Raw genomic sequence first — 22,939 nt, 5'->3', positions numbered from 1 at the left:
TAGGACTCAGAAGTTGAGGGTTGATTGTCTATCGCATAATTGTCTACATTGTGTATTCTGTATTTTCTTCTACTCTAAGGTAGAAGAGAATGATGATGAAGGTAGAAACAGCAACACAAACAATACCATCAACACTCCTTTTGTGGTACATATATAATTGTAGTTTCAGATTAGCTGCACCACACACACTCACTCTCTCACAATCTGGTTTACACAGTACCATCACTAGAAAACAATACATGTAACGTTACTACTATAATAGTAGTATTGTTTTCTTATGATGGTACTGTGTAAAAGCAATAGTATTGCTTTGTGATGGTCCTGAACATACTTTCTATATTTCAGTTGCTTCTTTTCCAAGGCCTTTCAGCTTAAGATTTTTCCACCAAAGCTTCAGGCATGACCTTTAGCCTTGATGGTCCATTCTGTTCAGTACATTCTGCCGAAGTGCTCTCTGAAGCCTGGTAGAGGCTATTCACAGCTGTATTTCCACTACAGCTTCAGGCATGAAGGTGAGGGCCTGGGCTGCCTCGATGGTTCTGAAGACGTTCATGACGTTCTCCTCGTAGCCCTGGTCCATCAGATTAACGCCCCCTGTCTCCTGCAGTACCACCTCCTCCACTATCCCCCACTGGGGAACCTGCGGAAGGGCAGAACATCATATGTAATGAAATGAAAAATAACTAGAAAGGCCGACATTTGATTGCGAGCAAATACAGCATATTTCAGTCCATCTCCCTCCCACGCAAAAGTGGACTATTCCAAACTTACCCCAGTAATAATCTTAGGCACATAAAATTGAATATGTGGGTCATTGCGCACGACTTACGAGTAACGTGACCCCAGGTAACCCGCAACGTTCGATGTTTTCGAGCAGTGTTCGATGGCCAACGGCAGATGGAACGGGCCATTCTTTTTGGCTGAAAATAGCCATGATTAAAGCCCCCCCAAATGAGTCATTTGGAAGTGCCAAATATGTGACTGCTATTCTGTAGACACACGTTCAAGGTACCCTTATACCGAATTTCAGATCATTTGGTTGTAATACCAGGGCTCAGGATCCAAAAATCAATTTTTTTGTCAAAAAATGCCCCCAAAAAACCTTCATAAAAATTTTTCCAAAACCATGTATGAAAAAAAAGAAAAAAAAAAAACGTCTGGGGGTATTTGCCCACTCTACCTCCATGCCAAATTCCAGGTCATTTGGCCGAATGATGGCGGAGTTGAATCCCTCTGACTGAGTAGCAGGAGAAGGAGGAGGAGAAACATGAGAGAACACAATATATTTCATCCATACCATGTGGTATGGAATGAAATATAATCAAAGATAAATGCAGCTGGTACATGGTAACATAATTTTAGCTCCTTAAAGTATTGTAGGTGCAAAACACAATTTTAAGTTTCAATTTCAATTATTTTATCCAATTTTAACATCATTTTCCCCCGAAACAGAGGTTAGACGTGCTTGCACCAAATACAATTTTTTTTTCTATTTTTTCCAAACCTCCTCCAAACTATGAATCTTAGTATTAGCCCTGGGCAGGCTCCCATATTCAGTGCACATACATGTATGACTGTGATAATAGACAATACCATAGAAACTGCTACTGTACCTTGGGTGGTGACAGGGTGCGGTCCCATATTACATATAATTGACTTTCGACGACACCAATTTAACTTGTTGGTTTTCAGAACCTGATTTCTGATTTTTTTCAGAAAAAATATGCAGCGACAGGGAAAAAACACCCCAGGCCTAGGCATCCTATTATACATGTAGCACTAAATGCCATAATGCTATAGGAGCCATAAAGTCAACACAAAAGGCTCAAACAATAAATTTTAAACTGCATTGATAGATGGAAAACCTGTAAAAACCTGTAGGAAGAATACTTTCCTCAACTGTTGTGTACAAAATATGAGCATTTTTAGTTGATTCAGAACCAGAATCTTTTTTTGGGGGGGAGGGGGGATATCGGGAAAAAAAACAAATAGGTGAATCCAAGAGAACCAACAAATTACATTGGTGTGGCCTTATTAGATATGATAAGAACATCTCCCCACCTGTGTGTTGGTTTGTTGGTGCGTGCGCATGTGTTTGAGGAGCTTGCCCCGCTGGACGTATCCCTTGGAGCAGACGGCGCACACGTGGGGCTTGTTCCCGGTGTGCTTACGCAGGTGGTTCTTCAGGCAGCCGGGGTGGTGGAACTGTTTCCCGCAAACCTCACACACAAATATCTTCTGTGCCCCATGTCTGGAACATAAAAGAACAAACAGGTTACTGTAATTCCTATTTTTTTCATTGTACTGTTCACTGTCACTTCAGAATCTGAACCATGAACTTATCATGGCAGTTAACAAATAATTACTGGACTTTCTATTTCCCGCACCTGTCGCCACTGTGAACATGTAATTTTTTTTTTCAGTAATAACTAGCACTTGTATGAAGTGACAATAATTATGTATTGTTTGCTTCTCAAATGAACATTTTTGTACATTTCGTAAAACAGAATGTGGTATGTGTGGTAAAAAAAACGAAAAGGCTAGTTTCTTAACAGATCAAGGATGGTCTGGAATAGTGCTGTGTACCGGTACGCAGTACCGATACTGTACCTGTAAAATTGATTAGGTACAGGTCCAAAATACCTAATCCCTCAGTACCGGTACTGTACCTAAACAATTTCACACCAATTTTATGCCTATTTGTGACCTCAAATGTGTAAATAGCTGGTTAACAATGGGTCCCTGTGTAAGGACAGTGTGTTCATGAAAACAAAAACATATATATAGCCTATATTTTATCTGAGCATTCGCCATAAACAAAGAATAAACCTTAATTATCAAGTTTATTTATGTTTTTTTTGTTATTGAAGGAGTTCAGAAGAGCATATAAATTGGTCGAATTGTTCAGGTACAGGTTCAGGTCCGGACCTGTACCTAAACCTGTGTACCTGTACCTGTACCTGTACCTAAAATTTGTTTAGGTACACAGCTCTAGTCTGGAAGTTGACCTACTTGTTGCGTTTGTGGTTGAGCATCTTGGCCTTCTCCCTGAACTGTCTCCCACACAGGTCACACTGGAACGGGTAAAAACCTGGAAACAAACATGCAATCAGTAACTGTCTTTAATAACAAGAATGTGATGAATAAGATATAGTCTAAGACTTGAGTTAATGTGTTAGGGTAGTCAGGTAAGGACTTGAGACATTGATTACTGCCATGGAAGCTACTGGTATTTTCCAAGGGCAACATCCCCACAGACACATGCATAAAGACATTTAAGTGTCACAATATGTCATTACCATCATGCAACTTATTCAGTGTTACCTGTATGAGTGTACATGTGTTTCCTGAGATCACATTTCCGCTTTAGTCTCTTGCTGCAGACAGGACAGGAGAAACGAGCATCATCTGTGTGGTCCATCATGTGAGCAGCAAGGTCCCCTGATTAAGAGAAAACACAGATGCATCAGCAACAGAAAAAAGCTGGTTAAACTTTATCCTAAGGCCACACCAATTTAATTTGTTGGTTCTCGGATTCGCCTCTTCGTTTTTTTCTGATTTGCAAAAAAAAAAAATTTGATTCTGGTCCTGAATCAACTGAAAAATGCTCATGTTTTGCCCCCAACAGTTGAAGAAAGTCCTTTTCGTCCTAGTTGTTACAGTTTTCCCATCTATCATTGCAGTGGTTTGATTAAATGTTCAAAATTCAATGTTTAAATTTTAACCCAGCCTTTTGTGTTGACTTCATGGCTCATTCCATAGCATTTAAGCCTATAATAGCTGCCTAGATCTGTTCTTATTTTTATTTTTTTTCGCCCTGTCGCTTCATATTTTTTCTGAAAAAAATCCGAGAACCAACAAATTAAATTGGTGTGGCCTAATGTAAAAATTTACATGACATTGGTGGAAGTTAACAGTATTCCAAGGCCCAGCTTAACATAATTCCAAAACCCAACACATTTCTGTTTTAATGGATACTTTCACAATCCTGTCCTGAGGAAAAAATAAAATATCCTTATGACAGTGTTAGAAATACCCATCTGCAGTCTGCATTTTGCAGAGATATTTTCAACATTGCAGAAGAAAAATTAAGCAACCTGCAATGTTGCAGATTGGAAAAAAATCAAGCTAGGGGTTCTATGGTATAGGTACAATATTGTTTTTGTTTTCTGACTCTATTATAATATACTAGTAATCTTGCATGTCTTGTTCAAATTGCATGATTGCCAACATTATTGTGTAATTACTATATGCCATAGGTATTGGTCCTTATTAACGTGTATTGGCAGAAAGTATTTCAGACTTGCAGAACAAAATATTGACATTCTGCAATATTGCACAACAGTGGGAAAAAGCAATTACTAGTATGTCTACCAAAGCATGGACCCCTAACAAAAATAGGCCCGTAGGGTCAATACATTCCCAATTCAACTCTATGGCTACATGCATCTTTCCTGACCCACCTGACTGTTTGTAGCCCTTCTTGCAGACCTGACAGGTGTACCTGCGCTCGCCTGTGTGCACCACTAGGTGGCGCTGCAGATCTCCTGCCTGACGGAAAGACTTCTTGCACACTGTGCAGGGATATGGCTTCTCTCCTAGAATAAGATGTGAGAAAAAAACAAGAATTACACATGGTTGCCAAAAGTGTTCAAATACAGGATGTCTCCCTCTATTTACAAAATCCTTGCAGAGAGTTTGATTTTTTCCATTTTGAAGTTACTCGTATTCAATTCTTTCCTTGTCAATCCCAGTTTGTATGCATGTGGGAGACGGTATTGATATTAGGAGTTACATGTATACTGCTTTTGTAAAATAAATGTGGATAAAATTTAAGAGCGAATGTCTGTAAGGATCAAACAATGGTGGCACCGGTCAAAAAATCGATTTGGCTCATTTTTTGCACAGTGATAGTACTTGGTACGTAACCCCTCAGAATAGCTTTCTTTTTGCTCAGAACCCCTTGTTGCCATGGCAACGGGCCAAAGAAGTTTTCAGGGCATTTATCCAGATTTTGGCATGTACAAAACATAGAAATTGGCTAACTTTAGGGCACTATAACTGATCAGTGCTTTAGCGTAACGACAAGAGCAAGATGTGCTGATCAGAGCAATGCCTAAACTTGTATAAAATAGCAGTAAAGCCAATGTTCAGTAAAATCTGAGGTCTTGGGCACTCTGAATACAATGCACTGTTTTAAGGGTGTAAAAAAACTGAAATTTTGCCCAACTTTAAAGCACTGTAAGTCCCAAAAGGGGAGGATGTTTTGCTTGAAATTTACACTGCATAATGAACCACTCAAGAGGTATCATATGCATGCTTGCAAAGTTTGGGTTCTTGTTTCGTTGCTACGCACTTGTCCTTTAAAGTAGGTCAGTTTTCGTTATTTTGATAATATGTCATTTTGTGGTATCTTTGAACTAACATAAGCTCCAAACCAAACTAGTTCTATACTTGAAGGTTACATAGAATATAAAATAACAAATTGTCTATGAAATGCATGCTTGCAAAGTTTGGGTTCTTGTTTCGTTGCTACGCACTTGTCCTTTAAAGTGGGTCAGTTTTCATTATTTTGATAATATGCCATTTTGTGCTATCTTTGACCTAGCATAAGTTCCAAACCAAACTAGTTATTTACTTGAAGGTTACATAGAATATAAGACAACAAATTCTCTATGAAATGCATTCTTGCAAAGTTTGGGTTCTTGTTTCGTTGCTATAGCTACGCACTTGCCCTTTAAAGTGGGTCAGTTTTCATTATTTTGATAATATGTCATTTTGTGCTATCTTTGACCTAGCATAAGTTCCAAACCAAACTAGATATTTACTTGAAATTTACATAGAATATAATACAACAATTTGTCTATGAAATGCATGCTTGCAAAGTTTGGGTTCTTGTTTCGTTGCTACGCACTTGTCCTTTAAAGTGGGTCAGTTTTCATTATTTTGATAATATGCCATTTTGTGCCATCTTTGACCTAGCATAAGTTCCAAACTAAACTAGATATTTACTTGAAATTTACATAGAATATAAAACAACAAATTGTCTATGAAATGCATCCTTGCAAAGTTTGGGTTCTTGTTTCGTTGCTACGCACTTGTCCTTTAAAGTGGGTCAGTTTTCATTATTTTGATAGTATGTCATTTTGTGCTATTTTTGAACTGACATAACCAAACTAGTTCTGTACTTGAAATTTATTTACAACATAAAACAATATGTGGAATTGCTCAAAATGAGTACAGTCTACATGTACAGGAATAGCGGAGTTGACTGAAATGCATGTTTTCCACATAGACATAGTTATACAAAGACATAGACATAGAGTGATAGACTATATATTAAAAAGATGCGCAGGGATTTATTATATTTTTTTCAAATATAGAAACAAGTCAAGTCTTCGAGAGTCAATAATGTGGGGACGCTAAATATGACTGTATAAGACTGTTATCATCAAATTAAGATAAAATGGCATACGTTCAATAACAGCCACATTGCTACAACTATATCATGCAAACGTTGGTGCTAACTATTTCATAAACAACCCAAGGCATAGATCTGGCAAAATTAGAGATAGAAGAATTAAAACCTTTCCTTTTTCATATTAGACTCCCAAAGATAGCCAATATTTTGTATTAGTGGACAAGTGAAGAATATGGCCTACTTTCAGGGACAGGTACAGCCACTAGAACACAGGAATCTGACCTATGCAAACATGCATTTCATAGACAATATATAGGTTTACATTCAGTGTAAATTTAAATAGCAAAACAGTTTACTGTTGAGACTTATGAGAGTCAAAAGATAGGACAAGATGACATGAAAATATGCAAATTGCCCCTTTTTCAGGGACAAGTGCGTAGCAGCAAAACAAGAACCCAGACTTTCAAAGTACGCATTCCACAGAGTACATATTGTTTTATGTTGTAAATAAATGTCAAGTACAGAACTAGTTTGGTTTGGAACTTATGTCAGTTCAAAAATAGCTCAAAATGAAATATTATCATAATAATGAAAACTAACCCACTTTAAAGGACAAGTGCGTAGCAACGAAACAAGAACCCAAACTTTGCAAGCATGCATTTCATAGACAATTTGTTGTTTTATATTCTATGTAACTTTTTAGTAAGTGACTAGTTTGGTTTGGAACTTATGCTAGGTCAAAATAGCTCAAAATGACATATTATCAAAATAATGAAAACTGACCCACTTTAAAGGACAAGTGCGTAGCAACGAAACAAAAACCCAAACTTTGCAAGGATGCATTTCATAGACAATTTGCTGTTTAATACTTCATGTAAATTTCAAGTAAATAACTAGTTTGGTTTGGAACTTATGCTAGGTCAAAGATAGCTCAAAATGACATATTATGAAAATAATGAAAACTGACCCACTTTAAAGGACAAGTGCGTAGCAACAAAACAAGAACCCAACCTTTGCAAGAATGCATTTCATAGACAATTTGTTGTTTAATACTTCATGTAAATTTCAAGTAAAGAACTAGTTTGGTTTGGAGCTTATGTTAGTTCAAAGATAGCACAAAATGACATATCATCAAAATAACGAAAACTGACCTACGTTTAAGGACAAGTGCGTAGCAACGAAACAAGAACCCAAACTTTGCAAGCATGCATATGATACCTCTGGAGTGGTTTATTATGCAGTGTATATTTCAAGCAAAACATCCTCCCCTTTTGGGACTTACAGTGCTTTAAAGTTGGGCAAAATTTCAGTTTTTTTACACCCTTAAAACAGTGCATTGTATTCAGGGTGCCCAAGACCTCAGATTTTACTGAACATTGGCTTTACTGCTATTTTATACAAGTTTAGGCATTGCTCTGATCAGCACATCTTGCTCTTGTCGTTACGCTAAAGCACTGATCAGTTATAGTGCCCTAAAGTTAGCCAATTTCTATGTTTTGTACATGCCAAAATCTGGACAAATGCCCTGAAAACTTCTTTGGCCCGTTGCCATGGCAACAAGGGGTTCTGAGCAAAAAGAAAGCTATTCTGAGGGGTTATGTACCAAGTACTATCACTGTGCAAAAAATGAGCCAAATCGATTTTTTGACCGGTGCCACCATTGTTTGATCCTTACAGACATTCGCTCTTAAAAACAAACTGTTGAAGCGTCTATGGGTGATGCTCTACAAGAATAAAAGTGTGAGAGGGCAAATTTAAGCTGCATTATGTAACATTAGGACACAAAACGTAAATTTTCTGGTCATATCTATATAAGTGTTGACGGAATCAATTTCAACCTACTCCATTGCAAAATACATTCAGGAGGTGAAAGTGCCAAATATATGATGCCAATTATAAGCGTGTAAGTTGAAAACAGCTGTCAGCATGTAAATGTTTATTTACATTCTCAGACCACCAACCATGAATGTCATGAATGTTACCGGGTAGATACATGTAACTGCACAAATATGTTGAAGAGTAGAAGTAGTAAATGACGATTGCACAAAGATTTTTTTCAAATAACTATTTCATTTCATGGGAAAAATTGTAAAATGATGCCCCTTTAACAGTTAAGTTATTTTTATAGATATACAAAGATAACCCCTACCTGAGTGTATAAACTGGTGGGTCCTTAGACTTGACTTGTAGGCAAACTTCATTCCACAGGTGGGACAGACTGCTCCTTTACCTGCCGGTGTCTTCTTCTTCTTCACCCCAGCTCCCTTCTTAGCACCACTTTCTCTAGATCTGTCATCTTTCTCTACAGAACAACTCTCACTTTCTAGTTCACAGCCAGTGGGACCAGATCCTTGTGCAGCAGTTTTTGCAGTTGTGTTATTTGATTGTGAGAGCACAGCCAGTCTATTTTCAGAACTGTCTCTAGTGGTTCTTTCTGCATCCGTAATGGTGTTGACATAATTTCCTAGGCCTGTAGCATTCTGGTCATTGCTGTTGTTTACAGAAATGGGAAAATTGTCTTCACTACTAGTACTAGTATTATTTGGAATCGTCGTTCCATCTGAAGCAGGCACTACAGAAGACACATTTGACAGGACGGACTTTGTAAAAGCTGTTGTGGTGTTAGTCGACTCAACGACTGACTCCCGCTCATAAGGTTTCTGGTAAGAATGCTCGTGGCTAAGTGTCTGTGAGTCTTGTATCAAAGGCACTCCTGTATCTAACACCTGGGCACTACTTGTACCAGGTACGAGCTCTTGCACACCAAGAGTATGTGTTGGCTTCCTTCCCTTTCCTTGTCTCTTCTTGGGATTTTCTTTCTTCTTTGCTACTTTTTTCCCGGAGACGCATCTTAAACCCATCACCTTGTTTCCAGCTTCTGTCGTCTCCCAGTACGTGATCTTCCCAAACTTCTTCAAGTGTTCTTGGAAGTTGGTCACGGTCGGGAAGCTCTGGCAGCATGTCTTACAGGTGATCTCGCCCCCCTCCCACCGTGACCCCGGTGACCTTTTCTCCCTCCCATTCCCTGCTAGCAGCACTCTGGACAGGAGAGCCTGGTTCTGGGACTCCACCCGTATTCTCGTTCCCGGGGTTTCAGACCCACCTTCATAATTAGCTTCTCCTGTTTGTTGTACTGTATCAGCAATTCCTATTGGAGGGATAACAGAGGCTTCCACACTCTGTTGTGTGTGTCTTTCTAACGCACACTGTGTTCCACTACTTGTTCCCAAATTCCTAACTTCATGGCTCATTTGTTGCTGTTCTGTGGCATACTGCCCTCCACTGTTTCCTACATCGAAATCAGCGGGTGGGAACATGTCACCTTCCTGAGCAGCTAAGGCCCTCAGAGCTGCCAGAGTTTCTGACACCGACTCCCTAGTGCTGGCGGCAGACAAAACTGATTGGCTACTGCCGCCTAACACATCTAAGGGTAGAGAGGAACTAGTAGTAGCAGCAAATGAAGCTGAAGATGTGTTGAGAATAGCTTTTGTGACAGCCGGTGCATTCATTGCAACTGTTAAGCCACTGGGGACAAAAGTATTCACTGCAGCTAAGGTACCAGCTGCGCTGAAGGAATCTGCAACACCTGCAGCCAAACAACCAGCTGCAGCTGCCTGGGCACCTGTTGGTAAGAGGGGACTTGAAATTGTTGTATTGGTGGAGAAAACTCCAGCTGGTGAAGCTGAATACCCCACAGGTGTTGAACTAGGTGTAACCATGCTAGCTGAAGCATTAACATTGCCCACTCTGAAAGGCTGTTCAGGGGTAACTGTTGCTACTGTTTCTTCAGTGTTTGACTCTCTTCCTTCTGGTGCAGCTGAAGGCAGATTATTGGTACTCTCCCCTAGGCCTCTCCCTTCTCTGTCCGATTCTCTGGAAGGCCGACCGTTCACTGGAAAGACAATGTGAGCAAACTGGTCCAGGTCCTTGGGTATCATTTCGTACGTCGTCACTCGCTGCTGTCCCGTAGTCCTCGTCATCACGCGGCAAACCTGGTCCGCACGGACCTGCGGTGTGAGTCCAGGATGGTTGTCCAGTTCGTCGCTGTCTCCGTGCTTGTCTTGCTTGTGTTTCTTCAGTTTGGAGCGCTGCTGGAAGCGCCGACCGCAGATCTCGCAAACGTACGCGCGGTACGGCTTCCTCCCGGCGCTGTGGACGGCCATGTGGTTCTTGAGCGCGCCCGGGTTCTGCATCTCCGCCCCGCAGGTCAGACACCTGCATACCTTCCGGGTGGCCAGCAGGTGGATCCGCAGCATGTGGCGCCGCATGTTCAGCCGCGTACGGAACCGCTTGTCACACAGCTCACACGAGAACGGTAGTCTGTCTGTGTGGTAGATTAGATGTCTCTTCATGTACCTGTTAAGAGATAATAAAAAAAGAAATGGAGTAGCCAGTAGACACTCAAATTGGACAAATAATCATGGTTTAGGCAAATAAGTTTATTCCAACTATCCTAACCGCGGAACACTCACCTCCTTTAAGAGCTATCATTATTTTAGCTTGGTTAAAAATATATTTTATCTGCCATGTCTCTTTTTTTTGTCCTCTCTGCAAATAGTGGAGAGGATAAAAGAGATTCGGTAGCTAAAATACATGTAGGTTTGGTAACATTGTTTTTTCACTAACTTGCTGGTGCTTTGTCTGTGAGGCTAGCATGCACTTTGACTCCAACACAAACTGATATTAACTGCACTTGTCCATGTACTGTATCCATGTCAATGTATACTAGTATGTGTATTTTTATGGGTTCACCACACCACTTCGTGGTGTGGTGAAACCATATTGTCTTTGCTGATGATTCTCCTACTTCTTCTCCTCCTGCCATATCTTTAAATGGATTCAGCTTCTTCATTTTAGGGCCTAAGGTCCTGAAATTTGGTATGGAGGTACAGTGGGCAAATACCCCTAGGCGTTTTTTAAATTTTTGTGATACAGGCTTTTAGAATGGTTTTATTTGAGTTTTTTGGCTGTGTTATAGCAAATGTATTACTGTGTTAGTGTGCCATGTTTACCACGTTTGGGCATGAGTCATCACAATGGAATGCAGGGCATCAACCAATAGGCATGCAGCTTTCCTCTATTCTTCTTGCTGATTGGCTGTTGGGATTTAACTTGATTAACACCTGCACAGAGCATTTCCACCTGCACAGAGCATTTCTTGCTGATTGGCTGTTGGGATTTAACTTGATTGCACAGAGCATTTCCATACTGACAGTATGTCTGTATTCAAGTGTTTTGGTAGGTATTTCAAGCTGTCCTGCTCCAGCATTGGAATGCGGGGCATGAACGTTTTTTTTTTTATTTTGAAAATCAACAGTTTGCATTATGCAATTAAAAATCCTAACCAATAAAGTAGGGAATAGCTATCCAACTGTTGTTTTAGTTGTATGTTACTTCATATTATAGTTATATCAATGTAAATCATTGTTTTCCCTTGTGTTTCTCATTCTTTCCCTGCCATGTCGTAAAATGTGGTGAACCCATCGCTGTATTTGCTCCAAGGCAAATATTGGCCTTTCTAGTTCTTTGCTGCATTGACTACTACTACTATTGACTGTTACCACCTAATTATAATGAAGTGATAGAAATAACAGCAATGGTTTCTGAACAATTTTTAGTGTGATCCATACTTCCTGCATTCTGAGTGGTGTAGGTAAAATGTTTTTGGTGCAGATAATTTTCAGAGTTACCTGTACATGTTACAGGTACATGTATTGTATGTATGCAGAAAAAAAGTATTTCGAGCCCTGTCCCACCTCTCAGTCTTGAAGCTCTTGCCACAGTGCACACACAGGAAGGAGTTCTGTTCAGTGTGCAGTCTGAGGTGTGCTGTCAGGCTGCTGCGCTGGGAGAAGTGGCGTGGACAGCGTGGACAGCGGTGCGGCTGTTCCCCCGTGTGGGTCACCATGTGCCGCTTCAGTGTTCCTGCCTGTCGGAAATGCTTGTGGCAAATTTGGCAGACGTATGGCTTCTCTCCTGTTTGGTACAAAAACAACTGGTCAGACAGACCTTCATTAAGCTTTACGCATGCTGAGTTAACTATATTTATATACTAGTAGATGTACATATAGAGAGAGTCAAGTGCAAGTAGAACCAAAAATAAAATTCGAGCTTGAGTCAGATTCAAGAACAATACTAGTATACACATAAGTTACCGGTATATAATATACCTCAGTCCTGTACTATATACTCCCATCCTTGATCTGCTTTCATTCTTTCACTTTGAAACAAAGCACACATTTTCCCATCTGTACTAGTATGTGTGTATCTGTGCAGCTTCATTCTCTGGTGCGTACTGAAGGTTTTCCCATCTGTGTGTGTGTATCTGTGCAGCTTCATGCTCTGGTGCGTACTGAAGGTTTTCCCACCTGTGTGTGTGTATCTGTGTAGCTTCATGCTCTGATGCGTACTGAAGGTTTTCCCACCTGTATGTGTGTATCTGTGCAGCTTCATGCTCTGGTGCGTACTGAAGGTTTTCCCACCTGTATGTGTGTATCTGTGCAGCTTCATGCTCTGGTGCGTACTGAAGGTTTTCCCGCACACGTCGCAGTCCAGCGGGCGCTGTCTGTCGTTCTCGTGCTTCAGCAGGTGAAGCTTCAGGTACTTTGGCGCCGAACACTCGCGGGAACAGACGGGACAGACGTAAACTCCATCTGTGGCCTCCTCATGTCCAGCACTGAAATAAGATTTGTATATTATATATTATAGATATTATAAGATAGATTCAGGATGCTCTGTACTTTGTTTTACAAGATTTTGGTTAGTTACTGTACATTTACTTTATACTAGTACAATCATGTATAGTACATACAATGGTATATAACTCAGTATAGACTATAGTAACCATAATTATATACTGATAAAATAGTGTGTGTATTCATGATACAAATATGTAACACTTAAACAGTGGGGTTCAAGTGCTACCAACTGACCAGTCCATGGCCAACTGGTCCTTTTAGCCTTGTGGTTAGTGTGTTGGGTAACTTGGGTTGGTGATCATGAGCTGGCATTACATCATTAAAATTACATTCCTGTCCTTGTCATGACTTCTGGGTTATGGGTTATGTCACAGTAGAGATGGGAATTCTTTGAGTTACACCAGGATATTCTCCAATTCTAGCAAGGAACAATTTTGTTTTAAATAGACCAGAACACCTAAAGTTTCAAATTTATCATATTATAAGGTAAGCCTACATTCACAATTACTATAAATTTAGTTAATTAAATTGCTTCATATTTCAGATATCAAATTGAGCTTCTATCAATACACATTTCAACCATTAGCACAGCCGTCTGGACCAGGTCATAGACCATTGTGAACAGATAGAGGCATGGACAGATTGGAATACGTAGTCTCTAACTCATAATGGCCTGATGCAAATGTCTCTGTTTTACATTTCAGTGGCATGTACAAACAGCTATTGAGTAATGATTAAGGTGTGAAATATTCAGTCTATTTTCCAAAACATTTTAGGTAACTAATATGACTGTGCCCTGCTAGAATTAGGTAACTAATATGACTGTGCCCTGCTAGAATCGTATAAATACGATTCCCATCTCTACTAGTAGAATTGGCATCTCTACTAGTAGAGTTGCCAACTCTACTGGATTTCCATCTCTACTGTGACAGGTTACATGTACATCCATCCCATTACTACAAGCATGTAGTATAACTTGAAGTATACAGAGAAATATACAATTTATGAGGGATACATGTACTGTTGTCTTTTCTTTGATGTGTTATATATACATACCCCATGTCTTTACTGCAGTCACCATCATCACCCTCAGACTCAAGAGTTAGCTGTGCAGATGTAGATGGTGTCAGTGGACCAGCTTCACCCTCAGAGTCACGGGCAGTCCTGCTGGCTCGTGCCTGCTGTATCACACTCTCTATCACATCATACACAGAGTCTTCCCTGGTCCTACATGGGCGCAAAACTGTCAGATCTGTTTGTTCTGTAGCAAGTGTGCTTCTTGCAGGGCCTTGTTGTGTTGACGTGTCAGGATGGCACGTTGCCATAGCAACAGGAGAGGATGTGACGTCTCCACTGGAGAGAGCAGTAGGGGGGTCGAGCCTGGCCTCAGCATCAGTTGGTAGCAGCCTTACCAAGGATTTATCAGTCTGCACTACTGGATGTGCCATTTTCAAAAGATTTCTCTGTAAAGACAAATAACAATTACAATTAAAGGGACATTAATTTCATTAGGAACATTCTTGCACCATAATTTGAAATACTTTATTTACAAAACTATTTGTGTCACTGTAATCTAATTCCATGTTTCAAAATATATTTGTGCAATTATCTCACAATTCTGACATTTAACATACATAGTTGGGACTAAGACAGCCAAACGAGGCACACTCATCAGTTTGTGGTGCCACCTCAAACTACCAGAATGTAAACAAACATGGCTGACAAGTGACAACTGTTTTTCTTGCGACACACCCGCAAGGCTTCATATTATGGCACCAACACATCCTGAATTGCACCTTATTGCAATGGAGTAGGGTTGATTCAAATTTTACAGTACTTTGTAGGGAAGGGACTGGAAAAAAATACTTTTTTTGTATCGTCCTAACATCACATAATGCAGATTTGAGTGCCAACTAACAAGGCTAATGTATTTTTTCCTGGGTAGATGGTTTTACTGGCTCAAACAGTTCAGCAACGTCCTGGTGTGTTGAAGATTAGTCTCATTTTTTTTTAGTGGGGAGGGGGGCGGGATCGGTAACGTTACACCTTACAACATTACAACAAAAGTATGCAGCAAAACCACAGGAGACGTCACAGTTTCTCAAACTCAACATACAACGTACCTGTTAGCTTTACTCTGTCTTGTTGGCCTCGTCTCCGGGCTTACTAGGGGTTAGAATTCGCATTTTGAAATGTTTATCTAGTGCAACGGGTCGATTTTACACTCACAGAGCGCCATGTTGCTATGGGGTGTTCCATATTTTCAAAGGGGACAAATATGCTCAAATTTAAAATTAAATACCAACTTGTAGCGGAAGAGTAACGATACAAGATATAGCATATTTATTACTTGAGCTGTAAATATGTAAAAATCATCTAAAGGGATCTTTCATTCTGTTGAATGTGTTAATTGTGTTTCCTAGTTCCCCCCCTTAAAATTAATGGCTTAACCCGAATATCAGCTGAGAAGCACAGAACAACAGTGACAGTCCAGGTGTGTGTGGTTCTTTGCAAATACCAGTTTTAGAGTAAGTCACATTAAATTGGTGATTCTGTAACGGTAGGCGAAAAGTATTAACGACTTTAAGGGCATCTTGAAGAAGTAGAAAAGATATTATGTGATGTCACAACCATTATGCGCCATTTTTCTGGACTTTGTACCAGTCTAGCTACATGTACTAGTACCTCCATTAGAATAAGACAATAGCAGGTATTACCTGTGCAAAATCTGACATAGCCATAATTTTAAATAGTATGAAGGTTAGACATCCAATTAATGAAATAGATACACTGTGAGGTAAACACTTAAAGAGCAAAATCTGATTTAGACATACAACTGTAATCTCACATGTGTATGAAGGTTGGACATCCATGTAATGAGATACACAGCTACAAAGACTTAAGAGATTGGATAGATTTTGAAAACTGTCAGATCTTTGTTTCAAGTAGCATCTGCTAATTTTCGCCAGTGACTAATGGAATCTGTAACAGAGTTCAACGGTATTTATGCAAAAATTATGGATTGGTATGTAAATGAGTTGAAGTCATTTGACTGACATGTTGAGACATTGCAAACAGACATGGCTATAGTTTTATAATTGTAACAGTGGGGGGTTTATAGGCACTACCAACTGACCCTGCCGATGGGTCTAGACCCTTTCAACTGAGCGGTTAGAGCGTCAGAGTCTGAAGCTGGTGCTCGGGAGGTCGTGGGTTCGAACCCCGGCCCGGCTCCTCCTGTTTCTTAGTTTTATATTTCTACCCTGCATAGCCAGCATGAAGGCTCTGGGAGAGCACATGGTACTCCTGCCGCCTTCTGAACAGGTGTCACCTGCAGCTACACACCTGGCACCTGCAGCTGCACACCTGGCACCTGCAGCTATACATCAGACACCTGCAGCTACACACCTGGCACCTGCTGCACCTTTGGTGGTGCTGATCGGTTGGCTCAATGCTAGTCCAACAGTACTGGGGAAGTACGCAGGTACGGTACTTACAGCAATGTATCGACCCCACATACATGTACACATTTACAATTAAATGTACACTGAAATGAAAATGAGACAAAAGAATTGGTTTAAGTAAAGTAAGGATTTTATCTCCGACCGTGGTAGATAAGAAAACAGGAAAAAATTAAAAGACAAACAATTGATGGATCTTAGCCTAATGTGGTACGTACTTGTTAGCCTATTATAAGTTATATTGTGTATGTTTAATTTGTGTATCTTTCGGCACCCAACATCAGCCATGCTACCTGGGTGGCCATTGTATTGCCTTGTTGCAATTGAATTAAAATAAAATAAAATAAAAGAGAGATATACATGTTTGTGTGTGGATGTGTGATAATTTTGAGCCTGGCAATATAGTGATCGAAAAGTTACGATATTTTTACAAGTGGAGATTTTGTTGTACAGCCCTCTTGCACCCTTCCACCCCACCCCCCCATTCTGTATGTCCACTGACCCAGGTATAATTTTGGAATTCCAGGTGTGTACACAGATCGTGGATTCCAGGTTCTCCTAGTGAAGTCTCAGTTCAGTCATGCCACACACCCAGCTACCGGCTGTCAGCTGATGACCAAGGTCCTGGACTTCCTGAAGAAAGAGGTCTCCTCCCTTCCCATCATCCTCCACGTGGCCTCCATGGGCTTCTACATGCTGGGCTGGATGGTCTACCTCATGAATATTCATGAGGACAAATATAGTTGTGTTAGGAGTAAGGTGGTAGGGCTGGTATTGGACAGCCCTGTTGCTGATGGGAAAGGGGCTTTTAATGGGATGGTCGTTGGTTTAACAAATTGGACCGTGTTACAAATGTTTCTAAGGTTTGCAATCAATGTGTACTACACTTTGGCAAGACAGGTTGTCAAGAAATATAATGTTCTGACAGACAGTATAACAGGAAAGCCAATTTTGGCTCCAGTGCTGGCTTTGTATTCCATGGATGACCCTGTATGTCAGGTGGATTCATTGCAAGGGTTCTTGGGGAAATGGAGGTCACTAGGGATCGAGGTGACAGAGCGGTGCTGGGAAAAGTCGACTCATGTCGGGCATCTGGTAAATCACAGGGAAGAATATCTGAGTGCCTTAGACAGGTTCCTTACTCATCTTCCACTGAACAGGACTCTGACATCCAAATTATGATAGATAATGCACTAGTCAAAAGTGTATGATATGTGGAATAAAAGGACAATAAATTGTAATATTCTATCTTCCATATACGATGTGTACTTTAACTACATGAGCACGTCGGCAGAACGTACTGTGCCTGCGCAGAACCCTGTATTTTCGCATTTTTCATTGGGTTTTTGGTCTACGTTGCATCAGAATTTTGCCTGTTGCAGAGGATATTCTTTCTGACATAACATTTGGAAACTACTGTCGAAATGCTAACCTTATATGAGCGAATACAACCTTATATGAGACATTCTGCTGAAATGCTATGTACAATACAATACAGGTTTCGCGCAGGTGCAATACGTTCTGCCGACGTGCTAACTACATGTAAAACCAACCATGTAAGTTGTGACAGTGAATCGAGATTTTATTTGATGTCACCTTTTGTAATATTTATTAACATCATTTTTTCATTACATTTTGAAGATCAAAAGTGTTGTGCTTAGGGTGTTGCACACTAAATCAACAACATGTGTCAGTAATGAATTAAAAGTAAGGTCAACAACCTGTTTTAAAATTGTCATCTTTGACCTCAAACATACACATACAAGTTTTACAACACAGTACAAAACAACCATCTTGAAACAACGTAAACACAACTTATCACACATACAAACTATATTGTTTATTTTAGCCCGAATAGCAACTAAACCAAATAAACGAGGAAGAAAAATATAATGTATTTCTATTAAAGAAGTCTTCTGTGATTGTCACAGTATATAATGCGATGTCAGTACTCAGCCTGTTTGTTTGTTTGTTTATTAAGGAATCTCCATTAATGATAATATGTACATCACTACTCTTCCTGGAGTCCTATACAACCTAAAAATGCAACTATTATTTACATTTACTTCAATTGCTATTATGCTTCAGAAAAACTTATCTTAACAACAATTTTAAACATCAATCATTTCATCAATTATTACAACATTACACTATACAACCATCAATCAATAATGTTACACTATACAATTAACCAAAAACAATTTTATAATAGATGTCTGAGAGGTCAGAGGTCAAGAGATTGTGCATAATATATTTAAAAACATTTACCACCAGGAGTTAATTGGTGTGTGTTTGTTTTTATGTGTTTTTGTCCAATTCCAGATTTTTTCTTTAAACGTTCGTGGGTTTGAGGATGTGATGTGAGTAGGCAAAGTGTTGTATGTTTTAATGCACCTGTGTATGAAAGTCCGAGTCATGGCGTTGGTTCTAGGTTTAGATTGCTGGAATGCGCCTTTTTGTGCCAGTCTAGTGTTGTGCGAATGTGCCGAATTAATTGTTTTTAGTCTATTGAAAATACATCTAGGCTGTTTCTCTCTCACTACTTTATGGAATGTGTTGATTGTACCGGTAAACAATCTCTCTTTGACTGAGGGCCAGTTTAACTGGGTGTGTAAGATATCTAAGTCGGCATCCCAACGTGCACCTGTTGCCAGCCTAGCCGCTCGATTCTGCACAACGTGTAGTTTGTCTATTTGAGTTTGTGGCGATGATGACATAAGGGCACAGCAATAGTCAAGGTGAGATAGAACCAGGGTCTGTAGTACAATTTTTAACATGTTGGGGGTCAAGTTATCCTTATGTTTCCTAACTGACGCAAGTGCGCCTACCATTTTCAACTTTGTATTGTTGACCTGCAGTACCCATGAAAGCTGCTGGTCTACTGTAACACCTAGTAATTTTGCATTTTGTGCCTTTTATGATACATTTCCTCTAAGTACACCCCTTTGTTGAAATGGAGCATTCCATTGGGAGTTCCCCCCTTCCCAGAAGCCCCCACACAATACAACAGGTGAGGTCACACCTGACGACTTCCGCTTTTACCGACGCTGGTGGCAATGTTCCGTGGTCAACGTAAAAATGGAAGGAATGGGACCTTTATAATTATATACATGCATATTAAGACAAGGTCGCTACCCTTAACTCTCGAAGACAATATGGACTTCAGAAGGCTAGACAGGTGGGTATAATGACTGACGATGTGTAGCCTAATATACATTTACAATGCATGACCTACATGTACATTGTAGAAGGTAATAGACTGAAACGTTTTGAGACCGGAAAGAGACAGGTCGTCCTGAAGTACATGTATCTAATAATTTCAGAACGTTACTGTCAACATAAAGCGAAAACCGTAAAGAATAGTTGCAGATCTGATTGACGTATGTAATCACACGCGACTACTGCATAGTACTTACTACTTTTTTTTAATCCCTTAGGGACATTCTCACGCGAAATCACAAGTGAATGGACTGTCTCAGAAATGGGGGCAACATAACATAGAGTACATAGCATAAGCCGCATCTTTTGTCATATAAAAGGCACAGGCTGAGTACTGAACTTGCATTATACCGTGACATTATAACGTGACATATTTTTCTTTCTCGTTAACTATTTGTGACTGTAGGAGCGATGAATTGCTTGTTTATTTGTTTGTTTCTTTGTTTGTTTGTATTGTTTGTGTGAACCTTTATTCGTGAAATATAATAGTACATGTACTGTACTCAAACCGGCCTGGTGGCCACTTTTCATATGATACCTATACTTATTCTATCTGGGGGAAGTCTTGGCAGAAGAAAGTGACAATTCTGGAAGCATCATGCAAATCAATGTGTACTTTTGTGATTAAGCAGATAAATAATGAGGGAATCTCGTAATTATGACATTGCTACAGACGGACATTAGTATGCATCAATCAATCTTTGAAACGATCAACTGAAAATATATACTGTAATATCAATCGCGAATAATTGAATGTTTTCCATAATGTCATAACTTTTGTACCACGTAGGTGGAGATGATGGAAAATGTCACAACCACACCCCAGACTGACGGAGGTACGCTATCTTCGAACTCTACTTCCCATGACAACATGGGCGATGACGCACGTGCTGAAGAATTGTTGGACAAACGTATGGCATTTGCAAACACACATAAAGCATCTCTAGGCAGTCAAGACGACAAGGATCAGAACAATAGCACATCTAATGAGCAATATCTAACTGATATGTTGAAAGTGTCGGAAACGCTATTGTCTGTCGAGAAAAGGTTTCAAAATGAGATTTTCATTCTCCTGGAATTCTACGAAGAATCGCTGGCATCAGCCATAAAGAGCAACAATACGCTGCTTGAAGTAGAGGTGTTAAAAAGCATTGGTGATGCGAACCTAGAAAAAGGAAGAATGACTAAAAACGCTGATGTTTTAGATGATGCTGACATTTTCTATAGAGGGGCTCTGAGTCGATGTGAGGATACTGATGGAAAAGAGGCCCTCCTTCATCGCATAAGATACGCGGAAAAGATCAAAGAACAGCTTTCTATGAAACAGGATAAAGACGCGTCTTTGGGTCAAGCAGGTACAAAAGCAACAAAGATGAACCTGTCCACGATAGTAGAAGAGTTCCGTGAGTTGGACTTGATCTTCGAGAGTGGTCGTGATTTGGACGTTGTAGAAAAGGGTTACGCAAGCATGTTAATTCAGGCCGTAAGCAGCCAAGATATAGTCTTGGAGCGCGAGGCACTGAAGAGCCTGGGTGACTTGTACCTGAAACAGTCACAAACGATGAACCATAGTAAGGTGGAGGCTTTTAAGAAGGCCTGTGCGCTGTACCAAGAAGCCTGGCGATGCTGCACGGATGAAGAGGAGAAGATAGTTCTACAACATCGCATCAAGTATGCAGAGAAACGTATACGTACAAAGCTAGCACACACCCTCAAACCCCCAAATCCTGAGGTCACAACTTCAGCTAACGTTACACTGGACGTGGCGACCGCACTTCAAGAAGTGAAAGAAAACATCGAGAGGAAAGCGCACGGTACGATGCCCTTGATTGAAGGTTACACTAGTTCCTTTGTTAAAGCCATCGTGGACAGATTTGGAAGTCTACAGACGGAGAGTTTGAAGAGCCTTGGAGATCTGTACCTAGAGAAGGGACGAGCCGGCAAGGACGACGCGGCACTCCTGAAGTCAGCTGGTCTGTACCGAGCGGCGCTGGACCGCTGTGAAGATTCAGACGGCAGAGAAACACTGAAGCACCGCATCAAGTACACGGAGAGAATCAGAGAAAAAGTCCGGGTAGGAAAATTATATATCGTTTTTCAACATTTACCTGAAATGAAGTCAAATAGTTTGAGTCCAAATTCCAGCCTACGTTGCTATACTTTTTACGAAGGGACGTTTCATTTGGCATTTGCATTACCGTGGATAGAGGAGTTAGTATACGTCATGTACTAAAGAAAATAGATTTGGAATAGACCGATCCTGAATGTCCATCACAATTAGAAGTTCAACCAAAAAGAGAAGTTCAATTAGCTTTTCGGCCAATGAGAGAGTGGCTGCATGACTGTCAAATATTTGCATTGCAATGTTTTAATGGAGGCGGGCGGGGTTTAATGATCGGTCTATAGCTAGAGTTTAGTCCACTAATCTTTCTACAATGCATGTTGCTTGTGCAAAAATGGTATATTTCGTCTCTAATTGTACCTTACTGTTTTTCATTCAGAAGGGTCAAGAAAAGGGAGCGCCTGTAAACAGAAAAACTTGCCGTCAAGCAGCCCGTGACGTCACAGGTCAGGGAATAGTCAAAAGCCGGTACGTAATTATGCACATTCACCCCGGTATAGTTTTGCTACGTCCGCTTCTGTATTTGAAAATTGATACTTTGTACTTTGTAAACCGAATAGCTAGCTACATAAGAATATCAAGATTTAACATTAGATTTAAACATTCATGAGTTTACGTTGATAATGATACAAAATTTATGTTGATTCTTAACAGAGTTGATGATAGAAACGGGAACTCTAGAATCATCACCAGTGAGGAACCACAGGAAGACACGGACAGGTTTGTAAATTACTTTTATTATTATGTAGAATCAATATCATTGCAGATGATAATACATGTATTGATACTACTTGATGTACCTTCATACATAACAAAAGCTTGAAAATTATCTGGTATTCATCTATGATTTAAGTTAACAATTTTGTTCCAACAAAGTCAAAGGGAAATGTCATCACATAGAGCTTTCGACAAATCACTCAGTGGTCTTCTTCAATAGACGGACCCAGTGAACTTTCATGATGGTATTCATAATATATATATATATATATATATATATATATATATATATATATATATA

General features: G+C 40.0%; 4 protein-coding genes across 4 annotated transcripts in view; 2 read left to right on the top strand and 2 right to left on the bottom strand.

The window, feature by feature from the left end:
- Positions 1-427: 427 nt before the first annotated feature.
- LOC109470328 (zinc finger protein 585B-like) lies at positions 428-10,259 on the bottom strand. The gene is made up of 6 exons (XM_019769245.1): positions 8,571-10,259; positions 4,464-4,598; positions 3,325-3,441; positions 3,013-3,091; positions 2,062-2,251; positions 428-640 (listed from the first exon to the last, which is right to left on the bottom strand). The coding sequence occupies exons 1-6, from the start codon at positions 10,138-10,140 to the stop codon at positions 476-478; spliced, it is 2,256 nt and encodes a 751-aa protein (XP_019624804.1). The 5' UTR covers positions 10,141-10,259; the 3' UTR covers positions 428-475.
- On the bottom strand, positions 10,154-14,567 carry LOC109470080 (zinc finger protein OZF-like). Its single transcript, XM_019768858.1, has 5 exons — positions 14,176-14,567; positions 12,847-13,097; positions 12,178-12,397; positions 10,260-10,777; positions 10,154-10,176 (listed from the first exon to the last, which is right to left on the bottom strand). The coding sequence occupies exons 1-5, from the start codon at positions 14,565-14,567 to the stop codon at positions 10,154-10,156; spliced, it is 1,404 nt and encodes a 467-aa protein (XP_019624417.1).
- A 1,081-nt stretch (positions 14,568-15,648) lies between these two features.
- LOC109470332 (transmembrane protein 53-like) lies at positions 15,649-17,789 on the top strand. Its single transcript, XM_019769250.1, has 3 exons — positions 15,649-15,679; positions 16,391-16,603; positions 17,107-17,789. Exons 2-3 carry the CDS (start codon positions 16,396-16,398, stop codon positions 17,760-17,762), a joined length of 864 nt encoding a protein of 287 aa, XP_019624809.1. The 5' UTR covers positions 15,649-15,679; positions 16,391-16,395; the 3' UTR covers positions 17,763-17,789.
- Positions 17,790-20,780: 2,991 nt separating this feature from the next.
- Positions 20,781-22,939, top strand: part of LOC109470079 — a 7,282-nt gene continuing 5,123 nt past the window's right edge. The window contains 3 exon segments of the mRNA XM_019768857.1: positions 20,781-21,891; positions 22,301-22,367; positions 22,576-22,641. Of these exon segments, the coding sequence (XP_019624416.1) occupies positions 20,806-21,891; positions 22,301-22,367; positions 22,576-22,641 (1,219 nt within the window). The 5' untranslated portion in view covers positions 20,781-20,805.

This window comes from Branchiostoma belcheri, unplaced genomic scaffold, assembly GCF_001625305.1.
Source record: "Branchiostoma belcheri isolate BF01 breed outbred unplaced genomic scaffold, Haploidv18h27 scaffold22, whole genome shotgun sequence".
Lineage (NCBI taxonomy): Eukaryota > Metazoa > Chordata > Leptocardii > Amphioxiformes > Branchiostomatidae > Branchiostoma > Branchiostoma belcheri.
This window is presented reverse-complemented; position numbering and strand designations above follow the sequence as displayed.

Excerpts from the sequence above, each read along its gene's own strand:
- LOC109470328 (XM_019769245.1), bottom strand. The coding sequence starts at position 10,140 with ATGGTTACACCTAGTTCAACACCTGTGGGGTATTCAGCTTCACCAGCT. Across the intron at positions 4,599-8,570 it reads CCACCAGTTTATACACTCAG|GAGAGAAGCCATATCCCTGC; the intron begins GTAGGGGTTATC and ends ATCTTATTCTAG. Across the intron at positions 641-2,061 it reads ACCAACAAACCAACACACAG|GTTCCCCAGTGGGGGATAGT; the intron begins GTGGGGAGATGT and ends GCCCTTCCGCAG.
- LOC109470080 (XM_019768858.1), bottom strand. The coding sequence starts at position 14,567 with ATGGCACATCCAGTAGTGCAGACTGATAAATCCTTGGTAAGGCTGCTA. Across the intron at positions 13,098-14,175 it reads GACTGCAGTAAAGACATGGG|TGCTGGACATGAGGAGGCCA; the intron begins GTATGTATATAT and ends ATCTTATTTCAG. Across the intron at positions 10,177-10,259 it reads AGGGAGAGGCCTAGGGGAGA|CCTTTCAGAGTGGGCAATGT; the intron begins GTACCAATAATC and ends ACCCCTGAACAG.
- LOC109470332 (XM_019769250.1), top strand. The coding sequence starts at position 16,396 with ATGAAGGCTCTGGGAGAGCACATGGTACTCCTGCCGCCTTCTGAACAG. Across the intron at positions 16,604-17,106 it reads AGTACTGGGGAAGTACGCAG|GTGTGTACACAGATCGTGGA; the intron begins GTACGGTACTTA and ends TTGGAATTCCAG.